The sequence below is a fragment of the Mytilus trossulus genome, chromosome 3 (genome assembly GCF_036588685.1).
Source record: "Mytilus trossulus isolate FHL-02 chromosome 3, PNRI_Mtr1.1.1.hap1, whole genome shotgun sequence".
In the NCBI taxonomy this organism is placed as follows: Eukaryota; Metazoa; Mollusca; class Bivalvia; order Mytilida; family Mytilidae; genus Mytilus; species Mytilus trossulus.
Window position 1 is genome coordinate 49,183,662 of NC_086375.1, and position 17,234 is coordinate 49,200,895.

At 30.6% G+C, this 17,234-nt stretch overlaps 1 protein-coding gene across 1 annotated transcript; it reads right to left on the reverse strand.

Annotated features, from left to right (window-relative positions):
• Window positions 1–2,688: 2,688 nt before the first annotated feature.
• LOC134711723 (uncharacterized) lies at window positions 2,689–7,000 on the reverse strand. Its single transcript, XM_063572542.1, has 4 exons — window positions 6,921–7,000; window positions 5,402–6,084; window positions 3,755–3,772; window positions 2,689–2,798 (listed from the first exon to the last, which is right to left on the reverse strand). The coding sequence occupies exons 2-4, from the start codon at window positions 6,074–6,076 to the stop codon at window positions 2,787–2,789; spliced, it is 705 nt and encodes a 234-aa protein (XP_063428612.1). The 5' UTR covers window positions 6,077–6,084; window positions 6,921–7,000; the 3' UTR covers window positions 2,689–2,786.
• Window positions 7,001–17,234: the final 10,234 nt, after the last annotated feature.

Below are 17,234 nucleotides of genomic sequence, written 5' to 3' on the forward strand. Positions count from 1 at the left end.
AAAATACTGAAATTAAAGGAAAATCAAGGAAGTCCATAATCACATGGCAAAATCAAATAACAAAACGCATCAAAAACGAATGAACAAGAACTGTCATAATCCTGACTTGGTACAGGCATTTTCAAATGTAGAACATGATGGATTAAACCTGGTTTTATAGCGCTAACCCTCTCACTTTGATGACAGTCTCTTCAAATTCCGTTATATTTACATTGATGCGTTCACTAAACAGACACAATAAATAAAATAGTCAAAATATGAGTACAGCAGTCAACATCGTATAACAATTTTAAAAGGATAAAAAGTATAGCAGTGCACTTTGAGAAATGTGATTTTTGTCATTAATGAATAACACTTTATTTCTACCGCAGACACGTGAAATAAATAGACAAAGGTCAATCAAATGTTGATAGCATCATGAATATTGTCGGAACCGATGACCACAACGTTACAGTATAGTACTTTTTGTTTAATAGTAAAATCACTGAAATACTGAACTCCGAAGAAAATTCAAAACAGAAAACTTATAATCAAACGACAAAATCAAAAGCTTAAACACATCAAACGAATGGATAACAAATGTCATATTGCTGACATTGTAAAGGCATTTTCTAATGTAGAAAACGGTGGGTTAAACCTGGTTTTGTAGAGGTTAAACCATTCACTCGTTTGACAGGCGCATTCAATTCCTTATCAACAGCAATCCTCTATGAAACAAATCATGAAACACCAGATAAAGGTGTCCATGCCTCATTTTTAGACATATACTCGAATTTGACATAAGCGGTCATCAGTACCAGACTTTATGGCTAACGAGAAAATTTCAATTTTGAATCAATTGTCACCACCAACACCACCTTCACCACTACCTCATAAGCAGCAATAAATCAAATTACCCTGCATGCTCGATATACTCATTCGGTACTCCAGAACTTTATTTTTATTTTTAAAGTGAAAAAAGACAATAACACAATGTTGTTTGTTGTTTCCCAAATTTTTTTTTGACATTTTGTACCTTTGATAAATGAAATCATCATAGATAACAGGATTAAATTTTGTATTTACGCCAGACGCGCCTTTCGTCTACAAAAGACTCAGCAGTGGCGCTCAAATCAATATCTGCCTAACAAGTGAGAGGTTTAGCTAGCTATTAAAACAAGGTTTTATCCACTTTATTTCTAAATATTGAAGTGCCCGTACCAAGTCAGGTATAGAACAGTTGTTTTTCATCCATTTAGAAACTTTCTGTTTTTAATTTTCCCAAGAAAATATTTTTGTATATTCATTTTTATATATGTTACATTTACGGACACTGCTTGATAGAAAAGAACGGATTTGTGATTTTCTAAAATCTCCTCTCTCGTGAATGATGTAGTGTTTTGTTGGATTCGCAGTAATGCTGTGAATTCTAAGTAATTTAGTTCGGATGTTTATCAATTAGAATTAGATACATTGTATGTTTGAACAACTACATATGTATCGTAAAAGTAGTCACAACATCTGACTTTTTGAAAGAGTTACATACATATGTGTTTATTGTACATCTCAGATTGAAACGCTGTTTAATACATCACCGCAAACCTTCAATCAATACACATAAAGAGTCTAGGTTGTGTTCAAATTGTTTTTGCTTAACTCATTTTTGATAATATAGTTCTAAACTTAATCCATCAATAATCTTCTTCCAGTTGAAAGTCTGGGGAATTAGATTTTTCGGGTTTTTAACCAACAACTCTCTTAAATCTTTGTATACTTTATCAAGGTCTCCAGTAATAATTTAACTAGCGGGACTATTTGAATTTAAACAATGAATGCTAAATATCGGAATATGAAAATAAGATTTGTTATGATTGCCAAAGATATAACTCTCCACAACAGACTAAATAACACAGAAATTAACAACTATGAGTCATCGTACGGCCTTCAACAATGAACAAAGTCCATAGCGCAAATTCAGCTCTAAAAGGCCCTGAAATGACAATGGATTTTTTTGAAAGAAAAACAAATATGTAAACCATCAACAAACGACAATCCCCTGAATTACTGGCTCCTGGCTTTAGAAAGTCACAAACATACAGAATGTGGCGTGATAAAACATGTTAGCGGGATCCAAACCCTCCCATAACCTGGGACACTGGTAGTTAACGGTACCAATTTTCTTGCACCAGATGCGCAGTTCGACAACACATGTCTCTTCAGTGATGCTCGTGGCCAAAAAATTTGAAATCCAAAGCTTATATAAAAGATGAAGAGCTATAATCCATAAGGTCCAAAAAGTATAGCCAAATACGTGAAAGGAATTAGAGCTTTGCATTAGGGAGATACATTCCTTAATTTATAATAATTTCTAATATTTTGTAACAGCAAATTTTAATAACACAAAAAATCCGTATAACAGTACAACATAAGAACGAACTATCAAAATCAGTTGAAAAAGATTTTTAAAACTCATCAGATGAATGCAAATATTACAAATGCAAGTGGACGTGGCCGGGTACTTCTACATCCAAGCAAAATATCTGAAGGTTATACACCCTTAAGAATAAAGATCTCTGCTGTCTTCGTGTGGATGAAAATCGTGGGTGCAATAGTTTAAGGTGTAGTTTAATATTTTAGAGAATCAATTATTGTTTTACTGTCATTTAATTGTTAGAGGAAAAAACACAATAATAACATATAACAAAGTAATTGTCAATGCAAAATTTAATATAACTATTTACAGAAATTTAAGGACAAAAAACAGAATTAGCCTTTGACAATCTGGTTGAATCTTGTTGACAGGTTGCTTAGTAACCACCCTAAAATAAGAAAGAAGAAAAACATATTTATCATTGGAAGAAAGAAAGAATTAACATTGTTTAGTTATGTCTTGAATCACCCTCATAATTAACGCCATAGAATAACAGACAAAAAATTGAAGCAAACAAAAAGTGTAATATCACGAATAATAAGCCACGTTTGTTCCTGTTCAGTGATGTATCTCCTATGTCATATAACATAAAACTTACATAAGTTTTTTTTTTACTATTTTTATTTTTGGCGAAATATTTGTTTTCGTTATTATTCTTTATATATCATGAGGGGGGCATGGGGGTCCTCATAACAGCAAAACAGTGAATTGATTTGGTGAAAAACAGATAACAAGGAATTGAAAATGGACAATAACAGATAACAGTAAATAAAATATGAAAATAAATCTGTTGAGGACCAATCAAGTAGATGAATCGTAGATCTTAGTATATAACTTGTGTTATGGACCTAGAAAATTGTAATTTGTGTAAAAAAGACGTTTTGGCCGTTGAGGCAGTTCTGCCTTGGTTGATTTTTTCCGTAACTTGTACAATAAGTTATAGTATGGATGTTGAATTTTTCTGAACGAAATTACTAGTTTCTGTTTTTGATATACGGATATTTTTAATCTATGGCATTTGAGGGATCAATTTTTAATGATTTAGGTTTTTATTTCATTTTTGAAAGTAGTGCAGCCAGTGACACTGTATTATTAATTTGATTTTTAGATTTTTTATTTCTGAAAAGCAATATATATACTTCACAATTAATAAAAAAAACCATTGATGCACACTATATTTTTTTTTATATTTAATGATCTCATGATAAACTCTACTTGCAAAATACAAAAATACCCCCCCCCCTTCCCCTCTTTCATTAATTTCAAAACAAATTTTTAAGTCTATAAAATGTAATAAATAAGCTCAAATTAACACGAATTATAAATTAATCATATCATACTTACTTTTGGTTCGGCGTATTGCTAAAACGGAAAAAGAAAGAACATTTTTTTTGATTCCGTGTTGTTTGTCAATGATATTATAAAATGGCATCACTACTTAAGAAACGTTTAAACAAATTGAAATAAAAAAAAAAAGATATAAATACAGCTTGTCATCAGATTAACAAAGTTTAAAATAAACAATAGAGATTAATAAGGGTTGATTTCACGAGTTACAATGTCAAAAATGTAGTAAACAAATATATGGGTGATAATGTTGTCTGTTATACAGCAATACAGTAGTTAACGTTAAGGTGGTATGGGAGTCTAAAATAAAAATGATAGAATTTGTTCATACTTTGCCAAAATGTAGTATCTATTGATACATGTTAAAAAATATTATAAAAATGATAGGTCACCGTGCATTTTTTCAAGCTACGGGTCGTGACAAAATGACACATTTTGTATGAATTATACAGGAAAAAACACCATTTTGTGAATAGAAACTAAACGAAATGATGGAATTGTAAAATAAATTAGGAAAATATAGCTTTCAAACAATGCTTTGATAATATCAAAAGAAAAGATAGGGTCACCGTACGTTTTTTCCAGCTAAAATACAAAGTAGGAAAATTCCATGAACAATCCAACAGAAAATGCACTGTTTTAGAGTTCCCTCCCCTTAGAATGACAATTTCAAAATATTTAAAAACAATCAAAAATTATCTACACTTGTACATATATTTATATTTATAAGTTATATTCTTATAAATTGGATCTTTTAAATGTAAAAACACATGAAATATCTGCATTCTTGCATCAAATTTTGCTAATTTGATAGAAAATATGGACCTTAGATTCTCTGTTTTTTACAATCCAAGATGGCGAAAGACACCCATACCACCTTAAGTAGTATTAAAAACGCGGGGCCCGCCGAACGTATCAAATGTCTAAAAGCAACTGTTTTAAAAGAGTTAAAAACTAAGGATTTTCTTACCCCAGGAGTAGATTACCTTAGCCGTATTTGGCACAATTTTTTGGAATTTTGGATCCTCAATGCTCTTCAACTTTGTATTTGTTTGGCTTTTTAACTATTTTGATCTGAGCGTCACTGATGAGTCTTATGTAGACGAAACGCGCGTCTGGCGTATAAAATTATAATCCTGGTACTTTTGATAACTATTTTCTTTCGAATGATCTGCAAAATATATCACGTCATCAGGCTTGATCACCTTTTGTCATTACGTCATAATAGGAAATTCAAAAGAAAGTAAGAAAATTTGACGTCATAATAGAATTTCAACCAATGAATAACAAGATCACACGAACCACAAGTTGATGGAATAAAAATAATCAATGGCTTAGGACCAGGATAAATCGTGTAAGAGTTAGATGAAATGTGATATTAAATATAACGAAAAATATCTTTTAAAATATTGAGTTTATTGAATTTAAAAAGAAAAAGAAATAAGTATAACTAATTTTTAATCATTCGGTACACTCAAAAATCAATGTCTCATTTTAATACTAAGTAATAATTTGAATATACTAAAATGACTTAAGTATGGATACAATAATAACTTGAAGTATAGAAATAAAGAATGCTGTTTTGATATTAATGAATAACTCGAGTGACTTTCAGTTAAGGTCTAATAATGATAAAAGTCTTACTTTTTTCCCATATGACTTTACTTTTTTGTTGTATCCACTTCCTCTGTTTCCGTTATATCCATTTCTTCCGTTTCCATTATAACCAGTACCTACAGTTTCGAATCCGACTTCATTAAGGGTAGAATCAACCTCAACCCCATTATAACCATTTCCACCTGTATATCCTACACCACCAGTGTATCCTGCACCGCCTGTGTATCCCCCTGCACCACCAGTGTATCCTCCTGCACCACCAGTGTATCCTGCACCGCCATTATATCCAAGACCGTTGTATCCTGCACCACCAGTGTATCCTGCGCCACCAGTGTATCCTGCACCACCAGTGTATCCAGCACCGCCATTATATCCAAGACCATTATATCCTGCACCACCAGTGTATCCATTTCCACCAGTGTATCCTGCACCGCCATTATATCCTACACCATTGTATCCACCGCCATTGTACCCAACGCCATTGTATCCACCGCCATTGTATCCAGCACCATTGTATCCACCACCATTGTATCCGGCACCACCAGTATATCCTGCACCGCCAACGTATCCTGCACCACCGTTGTAGCCGTTGTAACCTACATAACCATTGTATCCATTTTTCCTCTGGTAGTTTGGTTTCCAAGCTGCATTTACTATTACTAATGCGCAGGAACACAAAAGAACAATACCAGTAGACAACATATTCTCTTCTAAAAAGGATTCAATTATTCACTTTTATTTTCTCAATTTTTTACAGTAGATAACTATATATAAAAGTAAATGTTTTCTATAGTACTTGTGCGATATTAACAGATATTTACGTTAACAATAACTTGGTAACTTTTATCATAACTTGAGTATTTCAAACTTGAAAGACTTCCATATGTAGTAGTACCATTGATGTTGCTGTTTTTCTAAGAACATTTGATAGTTTTAGTTTTGTTTGTGTCTCTAATGTTGTGTATGCATTTTTCTGTAAAATTTTGGATACCCTTGGAAAATCTAATTAAAAACCATGTGTGTGTGTACAGAATTTTGTGTCTATAGCTTCGTTTTAATTTTGAATATGTTTTATAAGCAATTTCATTAATGTTTCAGATAAGAAAACAACAAAATAGCAAAAGGGATAGTTTTCTATTAAAATTCAGCTTTAAAAACAAATATGTTTCAAAACACTTGCCTTTCTCTTATATTTATGAAAAGTTAAAAAACAAACGTGAACAAATCTGGTGTATTATCCTTTACATTGTATGGTATTAGAAATGCTGTTCACCAAAATAAGGTTCTTTTAAAAATTGAAAAATTGCATTCTTAGTGTGAAGTTTTTAAAAGCTTGTATTCAAACCAAAAAAAGTCATTGAGTACAATTTATAATTATATCGAGAACATTAGTTATGTTTTCTATTTGTACATTAAGGTCTCTTCTTCATCATTGATTAATTTGAATTATATGATTTATTTCAAAATGTTGAAAACGGAAAACATTACCACAATCGCTTAAACTATTAAAAGTTTATATCAGAGAATTTGAAAATATATATTTTACCTTAGACTGACAGTAGGACTACAATGAATATATCACAATGCTGGAACTCTGTATTAACTAGAAAGCTGCTTTTCTTTATATACCATAATTTGTTCTTATTACAATATCATAAACATTCAACACCACAAAAAACAAATCGATCATGATGTTTTATTAATTATTGCATGTTTCTGAAGTTACATAAGTTTGTGGTCAAAAGAAGTTATTATTCCTTACAAGCAAAGAAAATAAGGACAAAAAGGTGAACAAGCAAAAAACACGGTTTCTTTCTGTCAAAGCTTTATAAAAACTAATATTGTGTTCATTGAAGAATGGAAAGACTTTAACAACAATTGATTTCTGTCAAAGCTCATTTGGGCTTAACTGGATTATCAAATTCTTAGTTAGGCAAAATAGTGAAGATAAAAACAACATCGCGCCATCCTTCCAGATGACGAACATATTGTATATGTCGAAGGACAACAACTTTTATATTCTTCTTTTTTAGGGGAGGGGGGGGGGGTATTTGTTGATTAATATCCTAACGACTGATTTTGACAACACCTTACACTTTATTTAGATCAATTGTGAGGATAATCAATTAAGATAAAATATTTTGTATGGGTATCTTTTAGATATGTGTCTTTTTTGGGCCTTTTTTTATTTGATGGCATAACGAAGATTCATAGTTGTTAACTTTAATGTCATTTTGTCTGTGATGAAGAGTTGTAAATTTGGCCATTATACCACCACTTTTTATTTTTAAATATGTCGGCGCTGATTGTGACATCCAAACGATTGCTTATATTAACCTTTGGTATATATTTGTTTATTACATGGCGAAAGCACTATGGGGACCAAACGGACACTCGTATATATTTTCAAAGTATTATACACCTTTTATAACATGTTAATTGCCACTATTGTTCAAATTCATCCAGGATATTGATAATATAAACCTCTGGTATATATTTCATAAAAGTCTGGCAAGAACTGTTCGCGTAAAAAGTGAAATCACAAAAAATACTGAACTCCGAGGAAAATTCAAAACAGACAGTCCGTAATCAAATGGCAACAATCAAGCTCAAACACATCAAACAAATGGACAACAACTGTCATATTCCTGACTTTTTACAGGCATTTTCATGAAATGTTTGGATATGGGAAATTCGTTAATTCCTTTATCTAAGGTTCTCGGGAGTCGTTTTACAGTTACAAAAATTATTGTTTCAGCACGGGCGAGTTGTATGTAGCGACCTACAAACTGTACATGATGTTCTAAACCTAATTTCGAATATTCATAAACATTCAAATATTTTAAGGATGAATAAGTCTATCTGCGCTTTTAATGATTAATATCTGGCTACATACTAATACATTGCATTTTAAAAAGAAACATTTGAAAGTATAAAAAGAAGAATTGGAATGATCGCCAAAGAGACAACTATTCATAATAAATCAATATGACACATAAATTAACAGCTGTAGATCACCGGACAGCCTTAACCAATGAAAGAATCCCATGTATTGTCACACTATAAAAATTAATGCGTATTATTGCACTGTTGTATGTTTATAGATATAGGAAGATGTGGTGTGAGTGCCAATGAGACAACTCTCCATCCAAAAACCATTTAAAAAGTAAACCATTATAGGTTTAAGTACGGCCTTCAACACGTGTTTATGTTTACATTATACGAAGTTACTTGTGTTTCTGAGTTATTTAGGTACATAGATATATATTGAATGGTTGTTTTTAGTTCATTTATATGTTTTGAAGCTTAGAATGACTTCTATTTTCACAGAACAAGTACACATTTTTGTTTAGAGGGGCCATCTTAAGTACGCCTTATCGCACGGGATTTCTCGCTGTGTTGTCTGCAGACCCATTGGTGGCCTTCGGCTTTTTTGCGCTTTTGTGTGGTTGTTGTCTCTTTGACACATTTTATATTTCCATTTCTCAATCTTAAAAATAGATACAGTAATTACCCGTATTTGCTTATAGTACCGATTAGAATAAGTTTATAAAAAACGTGAGGTATCGGCTATCAAAAACAATTATTTTATGCAAGCACACAACTGCGGTATTATTGTTCACGAGTCTTTATTTATTGGGGCCAAATTAAGACATCAGAGGAAAAGTCAAACTCAAACATCTGACAACGCCATGAATTTAAAAGAAAAAAAGACAAACAGACAAATAATAGTACACAAGACACAACATAGAAAACTGAAAATTAAGCAACAATAACCCCACCAAAAACTAGGAGTGACCTCGGGTACTCCGGAAGGGTATGCAGATCCTGCTCCACATGTTGCACCCGTTGTTTTTCTCATGTTATTACAACCACGTAAATTATTAAGCGTTGCGAAACATTTTGTAAGCCAATGCTTTTGAATGTTCATTGTAAAAAATAAATCATGCGTTTGCACAAAAAATGAGGAATTACGTGATCTGAACCAGCAATTGATACGTCATACTAGGTCATTTGATTTTGAACTCATTTGCGTTTAATACTATTTAAGTCATCTGTTTGTTAGGTTTTTTCTCTACATGGGAAAGACCTTATTGTTCTATTTTTTATTGTTATTCTTTCTTTATATGGTTAAATTAATGTTCTTTTGTTTGGTTTTTATTATTCGGCGGAGTCTTTAAGGGGTGTCTATTTTTTTTCGCATTTTTCAAAAAGTACTTTTCATTTGTACTAACATAGAAAACATGTGATATGTAACAGAAAAACAACGAACAGGCAACATGATAGCAAGATACGAAAAAAGGACCAAAAGGCGAACAACAATCTGCAAATCACAACCTATAAAACTAAAGACTGTACAACACGAACCCAATCAAATACTAGGGTGTTTTCCGGTGCTCTAGAAAGGTTGGAAGATCTTGCTTCACATTTGCCACTCGTCTCATTACTATTATGCATGATTAAGTTATATACATTGATCAAGTAAGCATTTGAAACAAATATAGTAGCTTGTTTGATTGCGATCGTTTTCCCCTTAATGAAATTATAAATGGAACTTTCAAAAGAAGTATCAACTATCATATAAAAACAAAATTGCAAAACATATCTCAGATTCTGACTTTAAGAATATCAAACAAAGTTATAACTAAAAGTATATCATTATAAAAAGTATTTTTGAAAAAGAACATATATTGACAGATTGATTGAGGTTATTGACTTATGATTCAACCTAATTGTAATATAAAACAATTAGTATACACTAAAACTGAAAATTTTACCAAATTGTGGAATACATTTTAATTTTTAGTAAAAATATGCAATATTGTGAATCACTATGACATTAAGAAAGAAGTTAGTTTTACTTCCTGCATCTGATTTGACAGTATTTATTATCTATTTTCTTTTGTTCGTTTAATAGGAAATAATTATCATGGAAAAGGGAATATTTTCCCTTATTGACATTGTCTGATAATTGGTAAAGTTCTAGATGTATATGAAGTTATCCATTACCCATATTAATTAAGGTTGTTTCAAAACTAAGAGAGTCACTTTGGTTCTACAGATATGTATAAATATATTTGGAACAGAAAAGACCATCAAAGTTTAAAAAAAACGTTGTACAATATGTCGAAAGTTCAAAAGATATTAATGAAGTTTTCTGGAAATTATATGCAAATATTTAGGTTGTTTTTTTCTATCCTGCGAGTTTTTGTCTCGATGAACAAATTGCCAGTAGTGGATATGTTCCGTTGTCATCACTCATGTATCTACCAAAAGTGAGTTAGGTATTGTATTAAAACCTAAAACAGGTATTAAAATGAAATTTGACGCATTGAACTGAACACAATTTTCCCTGCTGGTTTTTTTTTATATGGTCGGGTTGTTGTCTCTTTGACACATTCCCCATTTCAATTCTCAATTTTAGTGCTAAACAACAGTTAAGGTATTGGTAAAAGGTTAAGTGTTGGATAAGCTACGTTCCAACGATGGCCAGTGTGTCTCTTTTAAAAAGTTACTTATACTCTAACACATGCATTCCTTTTTATAAAACAGTTACCTATTAATAAGATGTTTTTTCGATATATCAAGTGTTTCTCGACCAGATATGGTGCTTACATTTTTTAGTGGAAGCACTTACAGAGAATATATTAAAAAGATCTACAAATAATGTTTGAAATTATTAGTAAATCACTCGATATAACACATAAATAAGTTCTTCTTTATAGATTAAGATAACAGTCATATGATTGTTATTCACTTGAGTTTGTTTTTCTTTTATAATAGATGTGTGCCTCTACAGTTGTAATCTTAGTTTATAGTTCCTCTAATTGCTAATTTGTATCTTTACTATTATTAATCCATGTGCATTGCTTATCTTTGAAAACACTTGATAAATAGACTGATCATTTAACAATACCTGCAGATATTAAGACGACATGTGATCTGAATGAATCCAGATTTTTCTAAAGATTAAAAAAAAGTTTCTAAAATGTAGTATCATAAGACAGGTGATCCTTTTATACAGGTTTGATGTATATTAAATGCATTACAGAGGAACGTTTTAAATTGAATGGTCTTATAACAATGTTTTTGCTGAATACAGTTGGTCTTTGAAATTTGCCAATTACGACTGATTCTGCCTAATCAAACAAAGATAAAGATCTTTTTATCTACCTTGATATTAGAATTTTATGCTTATTCTTAGAGCATAATTTATGATAGTTGACACTGTTTTTCGTTTCCTATTGTTGTTTCTGCTTTTGAGAAAAATCTATTCCATTTGCAGGAGTTTTATTATAAATGAGAGTTTGCATCAAGATTTTTGCAAATGTGTTATTTGCAAAGCTTAACTGGGGGTATATGAATTATCGATCAAATATTTCTCTTTTGCTGTACACACTAACTAATCTTTGAAACATTTGTTGCACTATTTCTGAGTCTTGTATGTTTAGTTATAAACGTCAATTCCTCAGTTTATATATAGGTTAAAAAAAAACTCTTCTTTTTAATGCTTTAAAATTATAATATAATCATGTTCTTGGAATTGCAAAAGATTTTGTTTTTTTAACAACATAATTAAATATTTATTTCAAATATTGGCTTTTTACAATATCCTTGCGGAGTCCAAGCTCCTCCTGATGTTCCCTGTTACAATCCACTTATCACTCAGGGTAGTGATCAGTTGTTAAATACATATTACATTTGTTCATTAAATATATATTAAATAATATCACTTAATATGACTATTCATATGTTTTCTAATAGCTGCTAACACATTCCTTTAAATTTTCAAACATATTTTTCGCTTGAACTCGTTTAGAAAAATTGAGAAAACATTGACATTTTTTTGTCTTTTGATAAGATATGAAATAGGCTTTGTAAATTGAAAAAAACAACAATCGTTAAAAAACAGTTGAAGTTAAAATATTCTTCAACAGAAGTTTTATATCCAAATACCCAGTGCCGTAGTTTTATCTTATAAGTTATTTTACTGTTCTTTAAAACTTCATTTATTTTATTCCAAAAATGTTTTAAATACGGACACAGTATAAAGAAGTGCTCATAGTCTTCTTTTTGTTTACAACAATTACAAGAACTCTTGTTTACTATTTTCCACCTGTAAAAAAAGTTTCTATGTAGATAAAATATGTTGTGGTAATTTCCATCTAAAAAATGTTTATTTTCTTTTAAAAATCTGACTAAACTTTATATAAATTGTTTTGATATAACACATCATATAAATCAAATATATGCACTCATTTTTTTGTCCAATTGCTGGTTTAAAATTTTTATTTAACAGAAACTTATATGAAAGTGTTTTTGATAGTAATTCTAATTCTTTAGGTAAACCTACCAATATAAATTGGTTTCGTCTTATTTTAACAATACTTTTTACAGAATTGTCCGATTTTAAAATTGCTGTCCAGTCTTTTGGTATTGATTTCTTTACTAAATTAATTTCAGTTATTCAGTTTGATTTATTTTTTAGTTTATTTAAAATTCTGTCTTGAGAAATACAGTCTTTTTCATCTATGATATCCTTTACATAAATAAGATCGCTTTTAATTCATTTTTTTTTTTTAAATATATCCTTATTTTCAAATTTGATAAATTTATTGTTCCATAATACTTGTTTACTTATTTCTGAAAATGTTTCTGTTTTTTTTTTTTTAGACCTCCACCAGTTAATTTCCAACATTAATGGTATCTTTTTAAAAATCTGGAATGTGTTCAATGCTTTCGTCTGCCTAATCCCCACTGTTTGTTTGAAACACTAACCAGTTTGACCCAAAATTATAAAAAAAAGTGCTGAGGTATAATTTTTCAACCTCCTTTACAATCATTTACTAGTCTTTTTACCTACATAGTTTTTAAAGCAGTGAAATAACTCCTTATATCTATCGTATCGTATCAATATAGTATCAATATTGTGGTCATTTTTATAAAATTCCTGTTTACAAAACTTTGAAATTTTTGAAAAACTAAGAATTTTCTTATCCCAGGCATATATTACTTTAGCCGTATTTGGCACAATTTTTGGGAGTTTTGGATCATAATGCTCTTTAACTTTGTACTTGTTCGGCTTTATAAATATTTTGATATGAGCATCACTAATGAGTCTTACAAAGACGAAACGCGCGTCTGACGTACTAAATTATAATCTTTGATAACTATCCAATCCCCCCTTTTTATATTACTTTATCTGGTTTATTATCCCAAACAAATTTAAAACAATTTTCTATTTCTTTTAAACATTTCTCTGGAACTATGCATGCAGATTCCACAAAAGTAAAAATGGGCACAATTAGTATATTGATTTTTTCTAAAATAGTAAGAATTCTTTTTTGCCAAGAACAAAATAATTTATTCATCTTTTCAATTTTATTTTACCAATTTAGTTTTTAACATTCCTCTCTACAATGCCAAAATTATATACCAAGAGTTTTAACTGGTCCATTGCTCCAGTTTTCAAATACTTTTGATGGCATTATTGTATAAAATATTCTTGGAACTGCTGTTACAGTTGTTAGAATACACTTCAAAATTACAGCAGGAATATCAATAAAAAAGATTGGTCAAAACTTTACTATTTTTATTAATGGTTATCAGAGGTACCAGGATTAAAATTTAATACAACAGACAATCGTTTCGTTACATAAGACTTATCAGTGATGCTCAGATCAATATAGTTGTAAAGCCAAACAAGACAAAGATGAAGAGCATCGGGACCCACAATTTCCAAGCAGTTGTTCCAAATAAGGCTAAGGTACATATAATATTTATTTTTAAAACTCCAAGTCATGAATACGACAGTTGTCATCCATTCCTAATGTACCAAGTCAGGACTATGACAGTTGATATATATTCGTTTGATATGTTTGAGCTATGGATTTTGCTATTTGATGATCGACTTTTCGTTTTGAATTTTCCTCGGCGTTCGGTCTTTTTGTTATTTTTACTTTTTGCTACGGTATATCGTTGTTTATTAATTGATATATGCGTTTTTTGTTGTTCAATTAAGCAGTAAGGACTTTTCGTTAACTGATTTTATTGTATGGTCTTGTCGTTGTTTTTCCATTGATCGATAAAGAAGGGGCGAAACGAGATCACAAAATCTATTTTAAACCCGCCCTATATTTCTGACCCTGAGCGTCTGTGATTAATTTTCACATTGTAAAAATAATTTTAAATTTGTGAAGATCTCTTGGAAATGATATGCCATTCTGATCAGAATGTATCGACTTTAAACAAATATACAATCAATTCTAATCACGGGCATTAAATTATATAATTATTGGTTTGTTGTATAACTTGAACCTATTTCTAAGTACTAAGTCATAAACAATTAAAAATTTCGAATAAATACAATCAAAACCAACAAGTAATAATTAAAATTGATACATAAGTTACATGGCCCTGGTTGAATTTATAATTTTGCTTTATCAAAGGTATGATAAACTTCATTACAGATATTGGGCTGATAGTTATGTACGCCAGACGCGCGTTTCGGTTACAAAAGTACTGATGCACGAAATGTTTAATAAAGTACGAACTTTGTCATTTATATTACTGTTAAAGTTAAACAGTAATATTTTACTTATTTGTATATAAATATCATTTTTATTTCCAATGACTGTTAATTTAAAACCTCAATAACAGTTAGCAGTAATATGACCTTAATGTCCATCAAAAGGATACATTTGGAGAAATGTTTGAGAGCTCTTGAGGTCGAGCTTCATAATTCTTCCACCTAAACTTTCATTCAAACATAAGTTCTACTTTTTCAATCCTAGATATCATAAAAAAAAATCTGGTAATAACTACATTATATTATTGTGTGCGTCCAAAGCGCTTTTCTAAATCAAACATCGTCAGGAAAGATAAACTCAAACAGTTGAAATTAAATGATGTATTCGACCAAAACATGTAAAGATCACTATAACCAAAAACACCTTCTATTGCCAACTTTATCAAAGGTCATCTGTCTTTGAGGGAGTTCGAACCTTAGTGTCATAATAATTTCTTGATTTATCAACATAGAATTTAAAAAAATTGTTAAAAGTTTGTTAAATGATCATTTCAGTACTAGAGCACTGACTTATGAGTTGATGATACCTCTGGGGCAAAACGTCAAAACCTCAAAGTGGTATCAATTCAGCGCTAGTAAATGAAAAAAACTAACACATTGACTCCGTGCGTCAGAATGTCTTTTCTAGATTTTCCTTCATGAGTAAAAAAACAAACACAAACAAATGAAAGCCAATGATATATGGGACCTCACCACATTAAAAGTAATATGACTAAAAGGGACATAAAAAGTAGCTTCCTTCATCTCAGTTTCAATTGTTACTGAAGGAATTGAAACATTATTTTTTTAATAATTTCTGATTTTTTTTATGACAAATATTAAAATACTTTTTTTTTAAATTATGTCGTAACCAAAGCACTGACTACTGGGTTGTTTATAGTAAAATTGAATGGAAAAATATATCACTTGATGGATTTCATTGTTGCTACCAACGTGAAAATTATAATTTATGATGATTTTTGTGGTTTTAAACATATGTTTCTGTTTAGCGTTATTGATGTCATAACGAAAAGTACAGAACATCAACAGAATGTTCAAATTTATTTGAAAAGTAATAAAAGTACAGTAAAAAGCTAATGCAGAATTATATTTACTAAAGAATATGCATCATCGACCTTACTGAAGAATCTGAAGTCGATGGTAAATTATTCGTACATATACATTTTCTCTCAGCGAAGCTTTTTTTGAAATTCAAAGCGTTGTCACCTGACTGTTTCTAAATTGATCCTGTAAAATATTTGAGGTTTATTGCATTTGTTAATTTATTAAAGTACATTAGAGATACAGCCAATTCCTAACACATTTGAAGTAATTTTTAATGTACAGCAAGAAATAATTCTTGAGACATCTCTTAATTCTATAATAACATAATTCAGACATAGGTGATACTATCCGACTCTTCTTAAAGTCATATGAAACCTCAAATTAAAAACCAAATTATGCATATGTTTTTATAACTAAATGGATAGTATTCATTATAAAACTCATGCACATAAACTTTTTTTTCTAAGGAAAATTCATTAATTTGTCCACATTTAGAAGACGTTTACTTTTTTTAATTGCTTGCTTCCAGGAAATGATCCGCCGATATATTTTCCAAATGCAAGTGACCTTAGCGTGACTCCTCTCATAAACATCCGGTGATCACAATACGCATGGATATGTCATTGGAATAAAATATTATTTGTGTGTACATGTTATACACGTGCTCAATATTCCTGCTTTTTTGTTGATTGTTTACTTTAAGGTGTTGTTTATTGCAATCAGCATTTTCGTGTATTACTTTGTATTCTATTTGGCCTTCTAATTGTCTTGATTTGAGCACCACTGATAAGTCAAATGTAGACGAAACTATTGAGGGTAAAACCTTAAATGAGTTTAGTGTTAACTTATCTATTTATAGTGGATTTAGATACAATTATTTCGGCTTATATTAATCACTTTCCACTTTCCTGGTGTTAGTGCTGCGTTGTAATAGCATTAGCCTGCTCTTTTTCGAAATCTACAAGGTTGTTATTTATCGTCCACTCCAGGTGGACTATCTGCGTTTCTCAAGACCATATTCGCAAATGATGTCAAGGGAGAACAAAAAATTTAGTCCCTGTAATTTCTTGCCGGAACGGGGATCAACCCAGGAACATTTGTGTTTGTAGTCTGATGTCCTTACCACTACACCACGGCTCGCTCTCCTAATAAGTTTCAATCGTATGGTTAGAAAGGATAGATATGTCTGTGCTATCTCGGGTACTGTATCAATATCAACAAAGAACG